The following is a 25,383-nucleotide window of genomic DNA, read 5'->3' as shown; positions in this document are numbered from 1 at the left end:
AGTTGCCAGGTCCCTCCCCACAGCGCCCTGATTTCTGACCCGCTACATCACGGACGAATAGGTTGGCCCTACAATAAACGCAGTCAGAAAGCCCCGGGCCACCGCGCGAGTTTGCGCTGTTGTGCTCATTGGTTCCGATGCTCCTCTCTGAAAGAGCTCATTGTTGGGAACGGTCAGCAGACAGGGGCTCTGAGAAACACTGAGTGCTCTATGAGCTCGGATAGGGGTTCCCTGCAGCCCTCCAGATCTTCCGAGGGGCCCGCGGGGGCCAAAACGAGGCCAGTGCCGCTGTGAACAGAAACAATTAGAGCTCAGCTGTTGTTTGAAGTGAATCTAAGGGAGTTAATGAGAAGATTTTACGCGTCCATTCAGCGTTTGATGCTCCGGCTATGAAGAATGGATTTTTTTTTGCATATCCATCCTAAATTGCATGCGCGATTAGGATTAGGGGTTTACGGTTCAAATGGTTAGCATGTACCTACATCGTGTGGAAGGAAAATAGGAATAAAAATTGTTTAATGAACACCCCAAATAATAGATGGATAGCCTAGCATGCCATTTAGAAAAAAATCTGTATTTGTTTTTTTGGCTAAAAAATAAACCACATTTGCTTGCCATATAAATAAAAATAATAATAATAAAAAAAAAAAGTAAGCCTTTTTTTTTTTTTTTTGATTTACGCAACTTTGTTAATAGTAAAATTCCATCAAATTGAATTGAATAATCCTTATTTTAATTGAATAATTGAACAATCCTTAATCAAGTTTAATTTTAGTTTGTCTCCAGGTAATAATTTTAATGCTTCAACAAACTTATTTCAGTTTAATTCCAAGGCAACATTTCAAATTTACATTACATTTTTATTCAACCTTTATTTAAATGAACAAAAATACTTTTAATAGTTTTATTTAGTACTTTTGAGTACCCAGAAAAGCGTTATACGAATTATTATTATTATTATTAGTTAAAGGTAGGGTATGGGATTTGCAAAACGGCCGGCAGATTTTGAAAATACACAACTCAAATGGTCCTACCTTCTTTCCTCCAACGTTGGCCCTGACTCCACCCATTCATGTGGAGGGAGGGGGGTATGGTATGACCGTTTGATTGACGAACTTACTGTCCAATGATTATAGGTGGTCTTGGAAATGATTGGCTGGAGTTTTTCGAGTCCGTTCCACAGATGATTAAATTGCTTAATTTTCATTTCAGTGCTTCTAACTCAGTGGCTGTAAGTGGGTTAGGAATAGGATTTCAAGTGATTTTGAAAAAATGGACAAAAAAGAGAATCACATACCCCACCTTTAACAACACTAACTGGATCCAAACTCAAACAATATACTATTAAAGAGTCTGTGACATCAGACAAAAAAGAAAATATATATTTATTAACCCCCAGGAGCCCGTATGGATTAACATACTTTTATGGTGGATGGATAGGCTATGCTTCAAAATCTCAGGTAACATTCACTCCCATTATAAAGCTGGGAATAGCCAGGATATTTTTTAATATAATTCTGACTGTGTTTGGCTGAAAGAAGAAAGTCATATACACCTAGGATGGCTTGAGGGGATAATTTTCATTTTTGGGTGAACTGTGCCTTTAACAGGTCATTCAAAATCAGACAGCGACTTCCTGTCCTGCCAGAATCATCAGCAAAGCAGACCAGAGTTTACGACGAGAAGTTTGGCTCTGCATGACTCGAGTTTCTTTGACAGTTTTATCAGCTTATAAAGACGCCAGATCACACTAATGAAGGTTCCCTCCGTTTCTGTCTGTCTCTCTAGCTCTGAGAGAGCAGGCTGTCTCTCTCTCTCTCTCTCTCTGCAGGAGACTCGCCGCACCTGTCAGCCCGAGCGCCCGTCACAACAATCTGGGTCACTCTGACTGGGCCGAAGAAAAAGAGCCATCCTTCACCCGTCCAAAACAATTCTGTCGAGTCACTAACACACACACACACGGAGTCCGCTGAGAAAGCAGTCGGTTTTGAGGAATAATTTGACGCCTTTCTCTTCAAAAGACGATTATTTTGCTGTCTAGTAATGTACTAGTTTTACTTCGCAGAAATACTTTATGTAGGCTACACAAATATATAAATTGCAATGTAAAAAATATCCTATTATTGATATGAATGCTGATATATGAATGTAAATGCTAATGCTAACGGATAGCTATCTTCAGTTATTACCATGGAAACACATTTCCGCCACATAATAAAATAGTACATCATAAATTAGATAAAAACGTCATACTTTCGATTTTTTTTCCATATAATTTTAGACTTTTTAATCTCAATTATGAGTGTGTCATAATGACGTCAGTTTCGCCTTTTATCGAATTATGAATTATTATGGCATAATTTCAGATTAATGTGTAAATTATGACTTTTTAAATACATTTTTGCTTTTCATTTTATAACTATGACTGTCATAATTTCGATTTTTCATCGAATGGATGAATCTGAATATCAGTCACATGACACTTTTTTTTTTTTTTACACAAAAAATAGAAATGTTTAATTTTGATTCCATTATCTCACTAATATATTTTTTATTGTGCTGGGAAGATTACTTACAAATTGTAGTCGATACTGATTCCACATTACATAACAAAAACTGTAGGGATACTCTACCGTTTTTTCATATTAAACTATGTTATTCCCTTATCTAAGACGAGTTGATACATACCTCTCTCATCTCAGTGCGTGCACTTAATCGCTCTAGCGCGCGGTGACACCTTGAAAGCACTTAGCTTACCCCAGTATATTCAATGGTATCTAGCAGCAATGAATTTAGAAGTGACCAAACACATCAACGTTTTCCCTATTTAAAAAACAGTTACACGAGTAGTTATACGACTCTGAGGATCAGGCGTGACTTTTTACTGCGCCAGTCGAAGTACTTCCAAAAGTGCTATTACGCCACACATTATAGTTATCCTTTTTAACCCGCTTAGAAAAGCACCACGTTTTATTTTGTGTCACCATACTTGGTCGTATAACTACTCGTGTACTAGATTACTTACAAATTGTAGTCGATACTGATTCCACATTACATAACAAAAACTGTAGGGATACTCACCAAACACATCAACGTTTTCCCTATTTAAAAACAGTTACACGAGTAGTTATACGACCAAGTATGGTGACACAAAATAAAACGTGGTGCTTTTCTAAGCAGGTTAAAAAGGATAACTATAATGTGTGGCGTAATAGCACTTTTGGAAGTACTTCGACTGGCGCAGTAAAAAGTCACGCCTGATCCTCAGAGTCGTATAACTACTCGTGTAACTGTTTTTAAATAGGGAAAACGTTGATGTGTTTGGTCACTTCTAAATTCATTGCTGCTAGATACCATTGAATATACTGGGGTAAGCTAAGTGCTTTCAATGTGTCACCGCGCGCTAGAGCGATTAAGTGCACGCACTGAGATGAGAAAGGTATGTTGACTCACTGAGTGAAAATTACAATAATAATTGTGTTCGCCAGGAGTTGATTCGATATTCAGTGTTGCAATGGTGAGAAAACATTTATTGAAAGTGAAAAGATTTCTGTAAATCCAGTGGTCAAATGCTGTGTGGCCTCAATTATGTAATTATAGTGAATCAATTATGAAAGATTTACTGCCATTGTGGGAGTAATATGTAATCATGTAATAAAACAAAAAGTAACTGTAGTCTGATTACGAATATTTAGAAATGTAATATAATTACAAGTACTTAATTTATATATATATATATATATATATATAAAAAAAAAATCACCTTGTTTCTAGAAACCATAGATTGATAGAAACTCTGAGCATTAAATCTCAGAGGCTTATCGCCCCCTGGAGGCCACAGAAGATATAACTACAGTCCGATTACCAACAAAACATGAAGCATTTCGAGCATTTCAGCAAATATATGATGCGTGTTAGAAGAAAAAGAACGAGCCAGATGTTTATGCTACAAATGTAATTTTTATTAATTTAAATATTATGCAAATAAAGGGTCTATAATGATCCACAGAAAAGACATGCTTTGAGACTCATTTTTAAAATGTGTATATATATTTATATTTAGATTTGTCCAGCAGAAATCTATCCAGAGTGGAGACTGAAATCTCTGACAACGATAAAGAAGACCTTTACATTCATAAGAGTTGTGTCTGCATGTGTGTTTGCCAGAGGACACAGCTGAAGGTTTATCCAAAAAACGGTCAGTGATAAAAGTGTACAGAAACGAGATCCATTTTCAAACTTCAAAAATTAAAATGCTTTTTTTTTCTTTTCTTATAAAAACATCCATTTCAAAAACAAGAACCTGGATACATTTCTACTTAGCAAATTAACATTTTTACTAATAAAAAAAAGAAAAGGAAAAAGAGACAAAATAGAAATAGAAAAGGAAACGCACAAAAGGAGAAAGAAAACAAACCCGACCTTAATAATCATCTCCCTTTGGTAAAAACTGCATTTATCTTGCATTTATCATTGTTTTCCATGTGGTTTTCGCTTCTTTCTCCCCAAACGCCACAGTAAAGCACTAAACACAACACACTTCTGGCATAAAAAGGTCTGGCGATATTTACACTGTATTTACAAAACTGTAGAACTGTGTGTGTGTGTGTTTCACAGGTCATATTTGCTGTAAGCTGGTGTACGGTGCAGAAATAAGTGTTTTCTGATTCATATCATATCTTCACGCAGGCCTTCGATTTTTATTGCTGCCGCATTTATATTTTTTGCCTTTTTTCTTTTTTTTTCTTAAAGTAAAAACTGAATTTGTTCAGTCTAATATTACAATGCAAGATTCGCACCTCAGATCTTTGTTCTCTTAAATGATGTGGCAGAATAAATCTCTGGAAGTTACGCTAAAGTTAAGTGCACTTATGCCCGAAACGCTTTAGTTGTGTTTTCACAAAAAGTCTTATATCTTTTCCGCCACAGATTTACTCGGATCTGCTGCCTGTGAAGTTTTAATTAGCAAAAACCAGGGAACACACTTGACTGGCGAAATCCGAAATTATATCTATATATATATCTATATATATATATCTATATATATATATATATATGTGAGATCGGTGGGCTGGTTTACTGTAAGAGCTGTGCTGATTGGTCCGGGCTGGGTTTGACTGACAGGTCTTCAACCCCATGTTTTTTGGCACTGGGAGACCTGCGTTTCTGCAGGAACAGCTTATAAAAAAAAAGGACAAAAAAACACTGTTAAAAATCTCACGTGGGTCGGCGTCACATGACACGCTGAGCTCCGCCCCCTGTCCGCTGATGTCACTGGTTCTTGTGGGCACTGCCGTACTTGACTCTGTACTTATTAACGCGCTGGAAGTGAAGGATCTCGGGGTCACAGGTGGTGGTGCAGGGCAGCAGTCCCTCCCGCCCTTCTCCCATGAGCCACTTGCTGGTTTCAGCAGCCATGTCTCTGGTCACATGCTCCTTCGCCCAGCGCTGAGTCCAGGCGTGAAACCGCTGGTGCAGACGCGTGCTTACGCGCTCATGAGACTGAGAGAGAGAGAGAGAGAGAGAGAGAGAGAGAGAGAGAGAGAGAGAGCGTGAGAACAGAGAGTCGCGGTGCTGAGCTCCAGGTTATGATTTTCACAGCCAAGACATCAAAAACTCTGTTTCAAATAAAGACATTATTTTGTTGATTACCAAAAACAAAGATACATTTATATTGCATATAATTGCAATGTGAGAATGTTTTTAACTATATTTCTTATATATAAGAATAATATAAATATTACGTATATAATAATAATAATATTAATATTATTATTATTATTATTATTATTAACTGAAACTAAAATCATAAAAAACATTAATTACTAAATAAACGTTAATTGAAATAAAATATATAAACTTATTATTACTTAACTTATTATTTAACTTATTTTAATTTCAGCTAGTTGCCAAGATATTATTTCCTATTTTCATTAAGTTTAACTTGATGTACTAAAAAAACTCAAAATAAAATTGAATAAAAATTCATACAAACTAAATAGACATTTTTAAAAAACAAAAACTTATAAAAAAAAGTCAAAAACACACGACAAAATTACCTAAACTTCAACTCAAATTGAAATAAAAAAATAAACATACATATATACACGCATATATATATATATATATATATATATATATATATATATACATACTGCAACATAACCAAACCGCAAACAATATGCAATTTAGTAATAACATTACCAAGCTTAGGCATTATGGGTGTCACTGTTTAAATAAAAGGGGGATATGCAGGTTCATAGATGTGCTGATTCTGGAGAAGGATATGATCTCATAAATATTAATAAGTTTATGCACAAATAATTTAGTATGATTTTTCTTTTCAATTACATTTTAAATACTCAAATGAACATTAAAAAGAGTCTCTCAAAAAATGCTTCCTCTGTATTAGACACATTCCTGTTGTGAGCGATGGGGCCACAATCAGTGTTGGCCAATATCGAAAACTGGGATTGAGAAACTGTCATTTGTGTCATTTGTCACGTTGTTCTTGGTGTGTGTGTGTGTGTGTGTGTGTGACTTTACCTGGTGGGCTCTCTGCAGCGCCGTGCGTCTGTACATGTAATCTTCTGATTTGAAGACATACACCATTTTATAGGAGTTGAGTTTGAACATGCACTCCATCTTCATGCTGTCCGAACTTTCTTTTCTCCCTCCATCCTTCACCTCCTTCTCCTGAGACTCACAGTCACGCTGACACTTCCGGATCCGCCGCAGGTTCCTACAGAAACAGAGGAGGATGGTGAGGACAAACCAATAATCATAAATGAGCATAAACCTCTATGAACTTCTCTGCTGCATGAAAACAGTCGGGACACTGAGATTCAATCATTGGTTGAGAAGTTCAGGGGTCACAAACACACCTTGGCAGGAACACAGGCTTCTGAGACAGATGATCCCTCACGTCTGGAGATGTGAAATCAGCCGACAGATACCGCATCACGTAATCCGACCAGCGCTGCACACGCGAGCATGACAACAGGGAAAATGTATTACATTTTGAAGACATTTATTAAATGTATATAATTTAATGTATAATGTATATATATATAAAAAATTAAGCTAAAATTGTAATGAAAAAGTTCAAAAATAAGAACTATTTAAATATATATATATATAAAAAATAAAAAATAATAAATATAATATATAATATATTGTATATATAAATAGTTCCTATTTTTGAATTTTTTCTTTTTCATTACAATTTTAGCTTAAAATTTTAAGTTTTACAAGTTTTCTTGTGCATTTTTTGTAATTTTTTTTGTTGTTTTTTAATGTCTATATAGTTTTAATTTAATTTTAGCTATTTTAGTGCATCAAGCTAAACTAAATAAAAATTTGAAATATTGCTTGAGCAACTAGCTGAAATAAAATTACTTAATTTTATTTCAGTTTGTTTTTTTATTTTAAGTAAGTAATGAAAATGCTTTAGTTATTTAATTAAATTTTTTCTGTTTTTATTTATTATTTGTTTCTGTATTTTTATTATTACCCAAGTTAAATGTTTTTAATTATGATTCTATTTAAAAATTACTACAATAATCAAACTCATTACAGACAGACCTGCAGAAATCGATGCAAACGTCCACAAGTCTGCAAGTCTCAGTATGATCTGTGAATCAATACGTGAAGCTCACCTCGATCTCCATTGGCCCCTCTGAGTTCTCCTCCTCCGCGTCCAGCAGCTCCACACTGAGCTGAACATTCCCTCGGTTCTTCATAAACATTAACTAGAGTGAGAGAAAGAGAGATTGAAGACTCTTAATACTGTAATGCTTTCCGTCAGGCTTTACTGTTGCTGCAGCGACACCTACCTTAAAGCAGTTCTCGTCGGACATGAGCTGCTCCGCTTTGCGCTGGTAAGACGTTTCCGCCGGTGCCCTGGTGCTCTGCGTGAGCAGAGATCCACCTGTGGCTGAGTGACTGCTCTCACTCAGGTACAGTTCTGTGACCTGAATACAGATCTCCTCACTCACTATGTGCTGTAGCTACAATAAGAGACAGAGAGAAAAGAAGATTTATATATTCTAAAAGGCAAATCAAGGATTTTAATATTGTTACGAAATCCATTTTCTGTGATCTAATGACACATTACACAATGAAAATATTCTGTAACTTAGAAATCAAAACTTCCTCAAGTTATAAAGTTCTATAAAAAATTATATAAACTTTATAACTTGAAGTTTTGATCTGAGATGTATACATCATAGGAAAGCTGAATAAATAAGCTTCCCATTGATGTATGGTTTTGTGTGTGTGTGTGTGTGTGTGTGTATATATATATATATATATATATATATATATAGCTTCACTTCATAAGGCCTTTATTAACACCCTGGAGACGTATGAATTACTTTTATGATGAATGGCTGCATTTTTTTTGAACTTCAAAATCTCATCCCCCATTCACTACCATTATACAGCTTTGAAGAGGCAGGTTTTTTAAATATATCTCCGATTGTGTTTGGCTGAAAGAAGATAGTCATATACACAGAGGATGGCTTGAGGGTGAGTAAACCATGGGATCATTTTCATTTTTGGATGAACTAACCCTTTAAAGCCATGTTTATTTCATCCGTCTCTTTATTCTACTGTATTTATTTGTGCTATAGTTTGCAATTTGTTCTTATTTTATTACTTGCCCGTTGTTTTGTTTTTTTTATATGTAGTTCAACCATTCAAATAAAGCCTCCCTGTGCTATGTGTAAGTTATTAGGCTACAACAAAATTATCCAAATTTTCCAAAAATGATGAGATAAATTATCTGTATGGCAAAATATATGGCAGTTTTCCCCCTGGAATCAAATATTGATATTTTCCAAGGTATCGTATTGAAGTTAAAAATTCTTGTATCGTGACAACACTATTGACATGCAAAATCATTATGTGACCCTGCACCACAAAACCAGTCACATGGGTAATTTTTTTTTAAAATTGAGATGTATACAACATAGGAAAGCTGAATAAATAAGCTTCCCATTGATGTATGGTTTGTTATGATAGGACAATATTTGGCCGAGATACAACTATTTGAAAATCTGAGGGTGCAAAAAAAAAAAAAATCGAAACATTGAGAAAATCGCCGTTAAAGTTGTCCATTAATGTTCGCGATTGTGCTGCATTCACTCACAAAAATAAATGTTTTATATATTTACGGTAGGAAATATACAAAATATCCTCATGGAAAATGATCTTTGCTTAATATCCTAATGATTTTTGGCATAAAAGAAAAATGGATATTTTTGACCCATACGATGTATTTTTGGCTATTGCCACAAATATACCCGTGCGACTTGTGACTGGTTTTGTGACCCAGGGTCACATATGATCCAAGTGGGTTTGGGCAGACGGACCTGTCTGACTATGTTCTGGATGAGTTTGTCCAAGGTGAAGGCGATGTAGGCATGAATGGTGAACATCTCTCGTAGAGAGTCCTCATATTGAGATGCCTCCAGATTCCCATCCAGCAGATTACGCACCATCTCCAGGAACGCAGAGTAATAATCCTCCACTTCTATGTCCACTGAAAGATATCGAAAATGACTTGAAATCAGTCCAAACAGCTACATTCACCACACTTTAAAAGTCAACATGAAATAAAAACCCAGCTTACTTTCTTAATAAATGTTCCTGGCCTAATTAACGGTTAATCAGTTATCCTGATGTTTAAAGGGATACTCCACTTTTTTTGGAAATAGGCTCATTTTACAACTCCCCCAGAGTTAAACAGTTGAGTTTTACCGTTTTCGAATCCATTCAGCCGAACTCCGGGTCTGGCGGTACCACTTTTAGCATAGCTTAGCATAGATCATTGAATCGGACAGGACCATTAGCATCTCTCTCAAAAAATGACCAAAGAGTTTCGATATTTTTCCTATTTAAAACTTGACTCTTCTGTAGTTACATCGTGTACTAAGACCGACGGAAAATGAAAAGTTGCGATTTTCTAGGCTGATATGGCTAGGAACTATACTCTCATTCCTGCGGAATAATCAAGAAACTTTGCTGCCGTACCATGAGTCCAGCAGGCGTAATGATATGACGCAGCGCCTGAAAATAGTCCCCAGCTCGGTAACTTCCAACGTGACCGGGACTAAGTTTGTCTAACCTATTAGACCTATATTTAGGCGCTGCGTCATATCAAAAAAGAAAACATAGCAAAGTTTCTTGATTATTCCGCAGGAATGAGAGTATAGTTCCTAGCCACATCAGCCTAGAAAATCGCAACTTTTCATTTTCCGTCGGTCTTAGTACACGATGTAACTACAGAAGAGTCAAGTTTTAAATAGGAAAAATATCAAAACTCTTTGGTCATTTTTTTGAGAGAGATGCTAATGGTCCTGTCCGATTCAATGATCTATGCTAAGCTATGCTAAAAGTGGTACCGCCAGACCCGGAGTTCGGCTGAATGGATTCGAAAACGGTAAAACTCAACTGTTTAACTCTGGGGGAGTTGTAAAATGAGCCTATTTCCAAAAAAAGTGGAGTATCCCTTTAAGCTAGCAGTAAAAAGGTTTTGTTACTCACTGGGCTCCTTCAGGCGCAGCTGGATCGCGGTGTTTTCGTTTTTGTCTCGTTTGAGTCCGAGCACTTCCCTCTCCCACTCGCGCTCCCTCAGGTCCTCTTCGATCTGGCGTTCGGCCTGCGCGTAGAGCCGCAGGAGACGCGAGCACAGGGTGTGGTGCAGCCGGACAAAGATGTACCAGTTGTTATTCACATAGAACAGATTATACGCGTCCTCGCAGGAGCGAAGCCGCTGAGCCGTGGATGTGCTGAACAGCAGTTTGGTCTTTGTCGGGCTGCCACTGACTCCTCCTGCCAGCCCGTTGTGCTTCTTCGACGCCCCCTCGTCGAGGTCCACGTCTTCCTCATCGTCCTCTTCCTCGGCGTCCGACAACACCCCTCGCTGGGAGAACAGCATGTCGGGGATGAAGTGGTAGATGATCTGCTTAATCTTGTACTTGTCCTCTTTGTTGATACTGCTCTGGCGTTTCACGTGGTGGATGATGAGCGCAGCCGCGTCCTCTAGAATCTGACGGTCCTCGTAGGTCACTGTCAGTTGAGGCCCAATAACAGATGCGTTGTTGTCTTCCGACGCCTGTTCCTGCCGCTAAACAAACACACAACCATCAATCATGTGCTGGAAACTCATCTCTCTGAGAGGAACAAATCCTTTTAACTGCCTCTAGATGATAAAGAGCATCTCACCTCATCAAAGATGCTCTCGATCTCGTTGAGAAGCGTTTTAGAGCGCAGCACCTTCGTGTCGTTCTGCTTGAAGTTAATGCCTTGATGGTCCAGAGATTTCAGGTAATATTTTTCATTCTGCTCTCTCCAGATCTTGTTAAAACCCCTTTGAGCTTCACGCCACTCTTCCTCCTTCAGCTTTAGCCTGAGACGGACATGTAATATTTGTTAAAATAACTGAATTACAACATGCAACAAAACAATAACAATAAAAAAAAGTTTAATAGCTAAAATGTGCTGTCTCTAGATATTGGAAACAGCAAATGAAAAACAAATATTGGTAAAAAAAATTAAATAGTATCTTTTAAAAAGTTTCTATTTTATGTTTTAAATGCATGTTTGAAAACCCCCCACACTTGTCAACCACTAATTTTAATTATACCATGGTCTGAGTGAATACTCGATTCTGATTGGCTGCAGGGTGTCCATTAAATTAGAGGACACCTAGTAAAGGAGTTCTGGTGAAACTGACTGTTTACCGTTCGAAATTAATAAATAAATGCGCTGGCTACATCAGCTGTGAGTAACCATAGCAACAGGCAGTCAAAGTATCTATACGGACTATAAATATCTCCGGTTGCTAAATAAACCGTCAGGCGTAACCAGGGAAACCAAGTTATTGTTTGTAAAAACTTTAGATTTCGATTGTAAAACTAATTAAAATATAAACTAATGTTTTAAAAATGTGTTATTTGGCAAGTGACCATGGTATAAGCGGGTTAATGCCCTTCGAAGTGTCCATTGTCAGGTATTAATGGACTTCGACAGAGGCAACCATTCGACGCGCACGCCTCGCCGTCGTCCATTAATACCTGACAATGGACACCTCGTCGGGCATTAACCCTTACATAAAATAAAATATATCCAATGTAAAAACACAAACCCACTACAGCTAAATAAGTGCTGGGGCAGTTTTGTAAAACAAATTAGTTAAAATAAAATAAAATAAAATTGGCCAACCACAAATTTTTGATAATACAATATAATACTTTATAATATATTAACTATTTTCTGCACAAACAACACTCTGAAACCGGAGTAATGTAGCCCTTTGGACGGATGCTCATTTATAGCGTTTGTTCTCTCTAACCTCTTGAGTACAATGGGAACAGACACTGCCGGATTCTTCTTCAGTCCATCGATGATGTCCAGAGCTTTGTCTCCATATATCCTCTGGATGGCTTTCCTGTGGATGATCTCAGAGCCGCCGCCCAGAGTGTTGTCCAGTCGGAATTTCGCCTGCTCTTCCGCAGACATCCGAGAAAGCTTCTTCTGAACCGCCTCCAGAACACGAATGGTGGCCAGGTTGGTTTCCAAGACGACATCCAGCTAGAGGGAGGAGTCAACAACATAATCAGTAAGGATTACGCCAAGAAAAACCAAGCAGAACCGGTAACATTGTGTGTGGAAGTCTCACCTCGAATCGCTCGTCCTCACACCGGTACATGTGTTCTTCATACTGAGTCTTCTTGGAGCTCACAAAGGTGGAGTCCTCGGACCAGGAGGGGAAGGAAACCCAGGTGTTATTCAGCACCTGATGCATCCACAAAGAACCAGCGTAAATAAAGAGTTTCTTGCATAATATGATGCATTTCTGAGTCAAACAATATTCAGTGGGAAATAAAAACGGCATCTGATGACTTGGAAGGTGATGGGTTTTGGCTCTCGTACCTCTCTACAGAGTGATGTTCTCCCGGTACATTTGGGCAGCTGGTAGCTCTTGGGTAAAGCTCGGTAACTAGAGCCCAGACGCTTGCATGAAGCGTAGTCAATTTCCATGGCAATTCCTTCAGTGGCTCTTTCTTTTGGGTACGTCTCCAAGTGTGACATCTCCTTATATCCAAGGAAGTTCTTAAACCAAGTGAACAGCTCAGGAAATTTGCTGGGGGAAGAAAGGCTAATTATTGCCAAGAATCACACAAACTCTATACTGCAAAATAACTGCTGGGGGCAGCTTTGTTTAAAAAAATAAAAATAAAAAATAATTATGTTTTTGGAGATAACTGAGGGAAAAACACTAGAGGGCCATCATGTATAAATAAATGAAATAATACACATAAAATTAAACTCCACTTTAAACTGAACTTACCCCAGGAATGGAACCACGAGCTGAACCAGCTCAGCACGAGAAATTATTTCCTCATTAAAAATGATTAGGCACCGGAGGAAGTTGTCATAGGCTTCAGCACTTCGCAAAGCTTTCCGCACCTAAGACGGATAAATAATGGCAGTCAACATTGGAAATGTTAACTTTTGAGATGAAATGACCTGCTTTTTAAATCAACATCACTACATTAAACCAGAGCAACTCACTTTGTCAAAGAACAGAGATTCTGTTCCTCCGCTGTGTTTGCCAGCCTCAGTCCCCAATGAATCTTTCATATTCATTAACTTGAGCTTTTTCTAAAAAAAAAAAAAAAAAGGGGAATAAATTGAGAAATCAAGAAAGTTATAACAGTTAAGTTGTATCAGTAAGAAAAAAGGGTGACATCCCAAAACCGATGAAAATCATTCAATATAAATGAAATGTATTTCCATGCAGTGGCACCTTCACAGGCGGGGTGACGGCTGTAGTCGGGTGTTTGTATTTCTGGCAGCCGTTCTGATTGGGCCGCTGCTTGTTATTGAGCTGCGGTTTCTTGACCGCTCCACCGGGATCATTACGCATAGCTTCGGCCTTCTCCGCTGCAGTCTTCCCCAGCAGCTAAAGTTCAAAGCAGAGCTATTATAGTTTAACTAAAACTAAAACCATAAAAAATAAAAAAAATAAAGTTTTTTGTTAACTGAAATAAAATATTAAAATTAAACATTTCATTTTAGCCAGGGAAACATTTGCCAAAAAAAGAAAAAAACAAACATTTCCCATTTTAATTTAGTTTAATTTGCACTAAAATAACTCAAACGGAAATAAATATTAATAAAAACTATATAGACAAATTTAAAAAAGAAATAATAAAAATTACACAAAAATAAAAACTAATTTTAAATAAAATATTAGTAAAAACTATAATAGTATCTCAATGATACTAAAATAACAGCAACAGTGTGAATGACCATTAAAGGGGCTGTATGTAAGAATTTTCATCTATTAATCGCTATTATTTATTGCTAACTTAAACAAGCCCTTCCCCCAACTTCCTAAGTTGTCTTTGAAAGCCCGTAGACTGATTTTTATGTGAAGGACTCTTTTCACATAAAACGTTTTTACCAGGGAAATAAAAAATGTGACGTTTACATGCGCTCCTAAAAGCCTCTCTTCCGTTCAACGACACATGAAGTGAATGCTGAAAGAGCTATACTGTACTGTAATGTCAGTGTCATGCAAAGAAATGGGATTAATTCAAGATTCATAGCCAGATCTATAGACTCTATAGTCTCAAATATACTTTATCAAACTATCATAAGTGTAATTTTATTTACCTCATCTGTCGACATGATGCCAGTGAATGGCAGAGCTTGTGCAAACATTTCCACATCGCTACGATCAGATGCTTCCTTAACTACTGCTTTCTCACCGCTGTCATTTTTACTATTGAGTGGAAAGCGCGCATCACATATTTACATATTCATCTGAACGACGCTCTCAGCAGTGTGGACAGTGCCTGGGTGTTCATTAACAATATATCGCTGCAAATTGAGGTATTTCCAGTTTCTTTTACCCCGTGAGTATATCAGGGCTTTGAATCACGTTCAGTCTCTTGTACATTTATGTGTGCAAGAGCAATAAGTTGCTGCCTTCAGTTCATTTAACGGCCTCTGGTTTTGCTAATAACAAGGGTTTCTAAATTATACATATAGCCCCTTTAAGACATTACTTCGTTTCAATTAAGTCGATCCTAAACATCAGAAAGTGACATCTGTCAGTTATAGAATGTTCAAAAAATTGAGAGATTCTAAAACGGGAGTAATGTATCAATCTAGTGGGCGGAGTCAGATGTATCAATCTAGTGGGCGGAGTCAGATGTATCAATCTAGTGGGCGGAGTCAGACACAATCAAACTCACCACAGAGCTGTTGGCATCTGGCAGGAACTGCCCGAACTCTGAGAGCAAATCTTCCTGGTTTTTGAAGAGTTGGGCCACCTCAGCGTAAACTTCCTGCTCGGTCAGGACCGGGGTGTAGCTCCCACCCGCTTCTTTAGCATTACGCTGCTCCTTCTGATTAACAAAACAAGGATACAAGATATTTGTAAATTGATCGTGAATTATAATTTAATTGGGAAGGGTTTTTAGTGTTTGTCTGGCTTGACCTGGTATTTGTGCAGGATCTCGAGGAAGGATTTGTAGATGTTGGGCTGGCCCTGGAAGCGGTTCTTAATCTTGTTGACGTAGTTAATGGCGTGGTTGAACTCCACGGGTTGGTTCTGCAGCGGCGGTGCGGTCGGCGTGGTGGTGATGGGTGTGTGGGGCTGCAGCGGGGGTGAACGCGGGGAAGCGTACGGATGGATGGACGGATTGGGAACAGTGCTCGGAGCCGGAGCTGGAGATTGCAGCGGCTGTACAGAGAGAAATGAAAAAAAATCATTGATCCGGATCAGGACTAAATAACACTAACCTTGGAATAACCTTCTGCATGTTTTTCTGATGCAAGACTTTTATTTTGAAAGACGTGTGTGAAAGCTGTTGACTATTCTGTCAGACAGAACACATTTTTCCATTCCACTGCGCTTCTTTTCCATTGTTTTTCTATGTGAACACGCACTAGGCGGATGTGTTGACCAGTGCGTCTTTTGCAGTGTCTCATGCATGACACAGCGTTCTAAAACGCAGGTCTCAAGTTAAAAGAAGTTAAAGTTAAACTTTGCATTGTCCTGATTCAGTATCTGCTTTCAGATGAGATGTTGTCATGCTATATGTCAGAGTCATTTCTTATGTTATTTTCAATATTTCCTAGTTATTAAAATCAAAAGTTGTGTCTGTTAATATTTAAGGGATCTGAGCTAACATGAACAAACAATGAACAGTTGTATTTTTATTGTCCGATGTAAACAAAGATTAATAATACGGTAACAAATTTATTCAGGAATAGGGAGCGTTATAATAACTTGGCCTACCGTTCTGGAAAGGTTCTCTCAAAGTTATAGACAAATGTTCATCCAGTAACGTTACTAGAACTTTTGTTCAAAGTTATCAGGGGCCAGCTGTGAGGAAGTTACAATTTAGCCTAGTTTTGACATAAATGGGCACTAAGTTATAGCTTACACACTACTAAATATTTTTTGCGTTGCCCCATTAAAGGCAGGGTAGGTGATTTGTTCCAGAAACATTTTTTGCTATGCTGGTTGAAAGTCTCTTCACATCCTAATAGCAATCACTAATTTAAGTGGTCTAAATACATACATATATATATATTTGGGGTGGAATGGTACACAGAAGTCACGGTTCGGTTCATACCTCAGTTCAGACATCATGGTTCTGTACGAGTTCGGTACAATGGAGGGAAAAGCAAAACAAAATTGTGCATGTCTCAGGCTGTACCACCAAAGGAAAATAAATTACTTAAGCCTTGTGTTTTTTAAATAAGTTTTATTAATAAAGGCATATAACTTTTTTTTGTAGTGCACTGACAATAGTTGTATATAATTAGTAGGGCTGGGTATTGACACAGATTTCACAATTCGATTCGATTTCGATTCACAAGCTTGCGATTCGATTTCGATTACGATTCGATTCAATATTGATTATTTTGGATATCAGGTACAATACATTGTAAATTTTCTCAAGGAAAACTGGAAAATAAAAGGGAAAAAAATTATTGTAAACTATGGGAGTCAGTTGTAGCCTATAGGCTTCATTAGCCTACTATAATATTGAAGGTAAAAATTAACTGATTTGTATACAAACACTTAAAATACACTTTTATTTATTTTTATAATAATAAAGTTATATGAAAATATAAAAATTTAAATGGTGGCTGTCATAAAAACTTTCCAGATTTATTCAAACATGCATTAAATATTGAATTATAAATAATGATTATGTAATATGGTGCATATATTTAGCAAAATGCTCCTCTATAGAGTTAATTTTTCCAGCTGACTAACGAGTGTATGGTCACTGGATATGGTTTTTCTGAGGTAAATGTGACGATACACGACATTGTTTACTAACGTCTTTCCACGGTTGAAACACTGATTGAGCGACTCCATGTGAATGATACGGACTTCGATAAGTTGTACTCTATCTCTTAACACACTTTCAGATGCTCATTCGTGTTTATTTCTCGCTGTAGCTGGTTTTATTAAGGCAAGAGAAGATCATGTGCTTCTCTAGAGCTGAGCCAGAGCGATCTCACGCCACAGCGACAAAACGGTAATTATGTTTTTGAATTTCGTAAGAAAATGGACGTAATTTGAAATCTGAGACTTTGTTTCATATCAATAATAACAAAGCACAAAGATTATTGCGATTTATTGGATGGGAATGCGCGCATCAATGTTCCATTAATTCATCAACTGAAAACAGGATGACTAATCGATTCTTGGGATTTAAGAATCGATATTGTTTCGTAAAAATGAGAATCGATTAAAATCGAGAAATCGATATTTTTTACCCAGCCCTAATAATTAGTTTATTAATTAAATTAATACAAAGACAAAAAGACCTTGAGATATGATTGGTAATTGTACCTGAATGAATTGAAAATTAATTTGCTACATTTTAGATTAATATATTTGTTTTCCTTAAAATTTTAATTAACAGTAACTTAAACACTTTGCAGTTTGAATGATGTCCTGTATAAACAAAATGACGGAGTATGTTTCCACTGTTCGATCGCGCCCGCGCCTCACACACACACAAATATAAGTAAACACTTTGCAACTTTTCTCTCTCTCTCTCTCTCTCAGTCTTTACATCGCAGCCTGCTTCAGAGCTAAGGCAGGGCTACAGATTAGGTGTCCCTAAAGAACCCGCGTATCTAACAGTAGTTCCGCATTACATTAATTAATTTGCACGCAAGTTTTATTTATTTTTATACCGTGTATTCTCCGTGTAAATTTATGCACCGAACCGTGACGCCCGTACCGTTTCGGTTCAATACGAATACATGTACCGTTCCACCCCTAATATATATATATATATTAAAAAAAAATCTGTGGAAGGCATAGGACCATAAAATGTTCGTCCAATCATTGCATTCGGATACCATGTCCTACCTGCCTGTCAACATATGTATTATCATACCTCCACGCACCTGCTCGCGCAGACAACACACGTTACCTGTGCGTTTCATGCTATGCAGAATTAGACAGACGTCAGTCACCGAGCACCGCAAAAGTTACCTTGTTGGGGCCGGTTCACACAGAACATGTTTTTGTGGTTAAAATTATGAGCATCCAACATCATAGTTACGTTGTCAAATACCAAAATTACATAAAAATATCAATAAATTACAGAAGTGTTACGTCATGTGTTAGCTTGGAAGGATTTGCATGCAGGTGTGATGTACATGTCTATAAGTTTTATTAACAAAACCTGTGCTGTCTGTGTTTTTAATGTTAAACAAAAGACAAAGACAATATCACTCACTGCTCTAACTTTAGTAGTTTTAGTAAGAATCAATGCATAGCAAGACTATGCAGTGTTTTAAAGTCTAACTCAGGGTTTAATGACTATTTTGACAACTGATTGTTTAATGCAATACTGTGTTTTAAATTGTGCAAATGGGCTTGTTCAAAATTGGGAAGACGATCGCGATTTAGATTGTGGATCGTGATTGTCTGTTATAAGATTGTGATATGAAATTTTGGGAAGATCGCCCACGCGGCGCCTAGCTGAGACTTTGTTTCATATCAATAGTAACAAAGCGTATTGCAATTATTGGATGGTAGGCACACTATAAATAATGTTTAGTGAAGTTTCTTTAAGCATCATCTGAAAACAGCACAGAGTATCAGATTGATTCTTGAGATTTAAATATCTACAGGTGAAACTCGAAAACTCTGAAAATCGAGCAAAAGTTCTTTTATTTCAGTAATTCAACTTAAAAGGTGAAACTAATATATTATATAGAAAATTACATGCAAAGTGAGATATTTCAAGCCTTTATTTGTTATAATTTTGATGATTATGGCTTACAGCTTATGAACATTTTCAAAATTTCTGAGAATTTGAATTTGGGGTTTTCATAAGCTGTAAGCCATAATCATCAAAATTATAAATAATAAAGGCTTGAAATATCTCACTTTGCATGAAATGAGTATATTAGTTTCACCTTTTAAGTTGAATTACTGAAAAAAAAAAACTTTTGCACGATATTCAAATTTTTCGGGTTTCACCTGTATATCGGTTCATCAAAATAAGAATCGATAAAAATCTATATTTTCAACTCATGAATTTTTAGCCCTTGTGAATACCTTGCTTTTGGGCGTGGGTTGGGCGGGAGGTGTGGATGCCAGGCTGGGAGGGTTTGTGTGGATCTGGATCTGGATCTGGTGCTGCTGCGGCTGCACGGAGATGCCGTGAGGTATGATGTGTGGGTTCTCACCGGGCACAGTCACGTTAACCAGGTCATTGTCCTTGTATCTTGTAACTTCGATCTTGTATCCCGGTGGAAGAAATGTGTTAAACCCCATAATGAGATCAGGGTGACCCTTAAAGAGCTGTGACACCCTGCTGATTACGCCCGGGGTGTCAATACTGCAGAGTAAGAGAGAGAGAAAAAGCATTTGTAATTATTAATTATGATAAAATATTTGTAAGTGAAACAGAACACTGTGGGAACTAATGTAGGGAAGGACTTAAATGTGAGAAGAGGACAAGGACATTACATGCATAATGGTTTATATTATGTTTATCTGCCCACATGGCCTTTTGGGGTCAGTACGTTTTTTGTTGTTGAATAAATAACACTTTTCATCAGCAAAGATGCATTAAATTGATCAAAAGAGAAAGTAAAGATATTTATAATGCGTTTCAAAAGATTCCCATTTCAAATAAATGTTCTTTTGAACTTCCTATTAATCAGAGAATCTTGGTAAAAAAAAAACATATCACCTTCTCCACAAAAATATTAAAGCAGCACAACTGTTTTCAACATTGATAATAATAATAAATGTTTCTTGGAGCAGCAAATCATCATATTAGAATGATTTCTGAAGGATCATGTGACACTGAAGACTGAGTAATGATGCTGAAAATACAGCTTTGATCACAGAAATAAATTACATTTAAAAGTTTTTATACAAAAAAGTTATTTTAATTGTAATACAGTAATGTTATCACTGTATTTTTGATCAAATAAGTGCTGCCTTAGTGAGCATAAGATACTTCTTTTAAAAACATTTAACAAAAATCTTACGACCCCAAATTTGTAAGTGTAATTTCTTATTTATTTTGTTGTTATTTATGTTAATAAAATGGTTCAATTTGTTAGGAATAATAGCATACAGTTCTTGCTGTGGTAACGTGAATAGTGATATTTTACTAGTTCAAAAGCATCAACTAATAAAATCATGACAATCCTACATGTGAATAAACTCACCTCTGAGATTTAAACTCTTTCATAATATCCAAGAAATCATTGTAGACCTGTGGCTGATTGCCAAACTGGAGCTTCACCTGGTCCAGGTAAGACAGGGCGTCCTCCACCTGCAATAGTGAAAACAACAATCCAGTTTATCTCGCGCACACAGCTGCCACTGCAGGATCGCATTTGCTAGACTCCAAAACGAGCCGAACACAGCGTCCCGTCCCACCTTGAGTCTCTGGAACTGCTGCTGGCCCTGTGCGGATGCAGAGGGTGTGGGCGGGTGGGCGTGAACCTGCACCGGCGCAGGGCCGTGGGCCTGGACCACTGCTGGACCATGATGGTGAGCCACGCTGTGGACCGCCGGACTGGGAGTGTGACCGTGACCACTTGAGCTTTGGGCCACTGTGGACACCTGAAAACAGAAATGGTGCAGAGATCTTATTAATAATGAGGATGTTTCATACTCATAACAAATCCTCCTAACTAGGCAAAAATATTTATTTTGACCTCACTGAAGGTGAAATGTTTCAGATTATATGGGACACTTAATATACAGCATTGTTGAGCAAGACACTGAAACTGTGTGTACATATATACAGTAGTCAACATTTGAAGTGGATCAAAAAAGTTCATCAAAGTTGTCCTAAGACAAGAAAGGGTATTGTTAAAAATTCATGTATAACTTTGATGAAAGGTTTATGATACACTTCAAATGTTGACTACTGTGTGTGTGTGTGTAATATATATATATATATATATATATATATATATATATATATATATATATATATATATATATATATTTATTATACATATTTTGCTCCAGAAAATATGAGCCTTCAGCTGGAATAATATATATATATATATATATATATATATATATATATATATATATATTATTCCAGCTGAAGGCTCATATTTTCTGGAGCAAAATATGTATAATAAATATATATATATATATATATATATATATATATATATATATAAAATTCCAGCTGAAGGCTCATATTTTCTGGAGCAAAATATGTATAATAAATATATATATATATATATATATATATATATATATATATAAAAAATTCCAGCTGAAGGCTCATATTTTCTGTCTATAGTTTTACACTATGAGAAACAATTATATTATTTCTGCATTATTTTAGTAATTCCCAAATCATTTTTGTTACTTGAAATAAAATAAAATATAAAACACAAACTTATTTAATTTCAGCTAGTTCAAGACAACATTTCTCATTTATTTAGTTTACTATACAGACACATTGAAGAAAGATGTAACAAAATTACTAAAACTTTAACTAAAATTAAGATAAAAAAAAACAGAAAACTGAATAATAAATAAATATAAAAAATATAAAAGTATCTCATTGACACTAAAAATTAAATAAGAACAAGTCAAAACGGTAACACTTTATTTTACAGTGTCCTTGTTACATATGTTACATGTACTTACCATAGTAATAACAGTAAATTATGCATAATTAAATGCAATTAACCCTTACCCAAACCCTAATCCTACCCTAACCCTATAGTAAGTACATGTAGTTGCTTAATATTACTCAGTACTTAAAGTACTTATAATTACACTGTAACAATGACACCTTAAAATAAAGTGTAACCGTTAAAACAAATATAATTTTGGTCTGTTTACTCTGTCACACTCTAGATTCTGGAGTCACTCTGGATTAACTGGATTAAGTGGGAACACATTCCTAGGAGCTATAGACCTTAAGCGCCAGAAAAAAAGACCAAGACGATTTTAAAATGAGTGTTTCATTCACAAATCCCTAAGACCTTATCTTTGTGGAAATACAAACCTGAAGCCAGAACACAACGAGTGCAGCGCTGAAGAGAGGCGAGGCTAAATAAGATCTATAATGCATCATGATGGCGAGTTTCTATACCTGGTATGTCTGGGGAACCGGGTACTGTATTCCTGGAGTAGGCTGCATGCCGTCAGCCACAGCCTCGAATACGGCAGGCGCTGGGGCAAGAACCCTGTGCTGGAAGCCCTCGGCGCTGCCGGGAAGCCGGCGTTGTTGTGGGATGAACACTGGCTCCTGATCCTCTAAACACCTCCTCATGCTGTACTCATACTCAGAGGGCACTAAGACCTGAAATAGACAACACAAAGAAACCAACTTATGAAAAAACATGATTTGGCTGTAGTCCAAACCATTAGCAACAGGAGATCAACTAGTCTAGATGAATATGAGTAATGTTCACAAAATGTATATACAAATGTGTATGGTGACTATATAAAATGTAAATATACATGAGCAATAGTGTCTGTATATTTAAATGTCCGTGCGGTGTGTATACAAGTGCATACATGTCTGTATATAAATGTATATGGTGTGTATAAGAACAGTATGTGCATATAGAAATATATATGTGTTTATGGAGTGTGTATAACGTTAACTTACATGTGGTTGGTTGGTGTGTGTGCGTGCCTCTCCTGCACATGCATACCAATAATGCTAACTTGCTAACTCGCGACTAAAAGTGACAAAGTTTAGGCAGGAATTTCTCTTTTATCAAAGCGACTATGAAAACTAAAGGTCGGAAGTTTCAGTCTGACAGAAAACAAGCTTATTGAGGCGGGGGGGAAAAAAAGTTCAGAAATACTGAATAAAACTGGTACTTTATAGCTCTGAGACTCACCCGCTTCTGTTAGCTGCGCTTACAGTACAACACAGCTGTGGAAATATCAACGAAATACTAAAACGCTGTGTGAAAATACCGATAAAACACATTAAAACGGAGTTTAAAATCAACTAACGCATAAAATCCTGTTGAAAACAAGCGGCAGGGAGGGGAGGGGCTAACTTGGGCTTTGCACACAGGCTCCGCCCACTCAGTCTCTGATTGGCTCATTGCTCAGGAGACGCCATTGGGTTGTATTTTTATTGAACGTACTCAACTGTCACTCAAACAAGAAATTAAGATTGTTCGGGGGGTTGAGGCCAAACCCGCCACTGTTTTACACACGTAAAACACACACACAACTCCAAAAACGGCGACTGGCTTTGAGCAACACATCATTTTCTCTTAAACTGGTGTAGCAATCTTAGCTACGTCTGGGCTTAGCTTTATTATAACGCGCGATTACTCTTTGTGATATTATTAATAAAATCGTGGAATTATTACATCTGAACGCTTTCAGCAACTTCCTGAACTTCCTATCTGAGGTTACGTCATTTGTACGCCCCCTCAGAACAGTGTTCCAATGAATGAGGCATTTCATTAAAAAAAACGCCTCTTATAGAATTCCTTGCCTCCGATTGGTCAAGCACTCTTAGAACGCGTAAAGCATGACGTAACCCAATAGGGGCGTTTAGGCAGAGAAATCCTCGATTCCGATTAGTCGGGAGCTCTGAGAGGGCGTTATTTATGACGCGAGGCTCATATTGCCATGCTCCGCCCACGAGAGGCGGGGCTTAAGCTAGTGCCCGGGATTCCTCGCCCCGTCCGTCCGCAGTCAGTCAGAGCTGATGCGCGCGCGTGTATGCGTGCACAGCGTTTCGTCTAAATACGGACAAAACCCAATACAACCCGAAGCAAAACAGCTCAAACTGACAGAATAAACAAGTTCGGACTGATTTTGATGCAAAGCGCTGGAATATTCAGCATGTTCGCGAGCACTTTAACACGACACCGAACAAAAGATCCGTATATAAACACCATCAAACGTTTATTAGGGACAGATTTTACGATCTCATGATTTCAGGATTGAAAGAGCACATACGAATATGACACCACCAACACACACGCCTATTTCATGACATGTTGTCCTTTAGTAATCAGACCCAAAGTCAAAATGGGAACTAAAAATCTGATCGCATAAACATGGACCCTCTCTGCGATCATGCGAAGATCTGAAATGAGAGATCCGATCATACATTACAACACAAACACGCCAGTTGATCTAATATGCTTTGTTTACTGGGAGACTGAAGGGGAAAATGTCTAACCGTGTTTGAGCACCTCTTCCCTCCCCCTCTGAACACCAGACTGAGCTACAGATCTGTTTTCAGATCAAAAACAAGTGCTAAAAGCCCTCGTGAAAGCATCGGACACAAACGGATGGGTTTGTGTGCAATAACAGAGATACACGTTTCTTTGGGGCTTCAGTTGGCCAAAGCTTTGCCCCCTTTTCTCCCCTTACAGTGCCATGATCGAACAAACAGCCCCGATTAATACATTATAATCTCTTGAACGACCAGCCCCTTGCAGAAAGCACTCAAACACCGACAGAAACATATATTCGATAAAAAGAGGACAACATAAATTTGTTTTCTTTTGCCCAGCTGCTACATACCTGCGAAAAAGAGCCTCGCACTCCGGATTCGTGTTTGGAACAAATAGTTGGGAACGCCCCCCTCACCTCCCATTGGTCTACGTGACAGTATGCGTCATCTGGATTTGAATACGACCCGCCAAATCCATAGGAACAGAGATGTACTTGCTTTAACACACCTGTAGTATTGGACTAGATGTTTTTCTTTGTAATCAGTGTTTACTCTGAAATACACTAGATGCACACAAATATGTGTTTATGTATCCGATATTAAATACGCCAAAATACCGCAAAATAGTAATATTTTAAAATTACGTTGTGTTTGAATTTAA

General features: G+C 37.3%; 1 protein-coding gene across 1 annotated transcript; it reads right to left on the bottom strand.

Moving 5' to 3' along the window:
• Positions 1-3,940: 3,940 nt before the first annotated feature.
• Positions 3,941-25,145, bottom strand: sin3aa (SIN3 transcription regulator family member Aa; the record flags this gene model as incomplete). The annotated part of the gene is given in 22 exon segments (XM_084094622.1): positions 3,941-5,502; positions 6,547-6,742; positions 6,885-6,979; positions 7,659-7,751; positions 7,836-8,009; positions 9,375-9,544; positions 10,549-11,131; positions 11,230-11,413; positions 12,359-12,597; positions 12,686-12,802; positions 12,940-13,150; positions 13,358-13,476; positions 13,582-13,671; positions 13,817-13,972; positions 15,273-15,425; positions 15,518-15,763; positions 19,625-19,907; positions 20,752-20,858; positions 20,966-21,151; positions 22,656-22,865; positions 25,073-25,118; positions 25,120-25,145. Coding segments are annotated over 22 exon segments (3,915 nt in total). The 3' UTR covers positions 3,941-5,271.
• Positions 25,146-25,383: the final 238 nt, after the last annotated feature.

This window comes from Abramis brama, assembly GCF_963993115.1.
Source record: "Abramis brama genome assembly, chromosome: 20".
Taxonomy (NCBI): domain Eukaryota; kingdom Metazoa; phylum Chordata; class Actinopteri; order Cypriniformes; family Leuciscidae; genus Abramis; species Abramis brama.
This window is presented reverse-complemented; position numbering and strand designations above follow the sequence as displayed.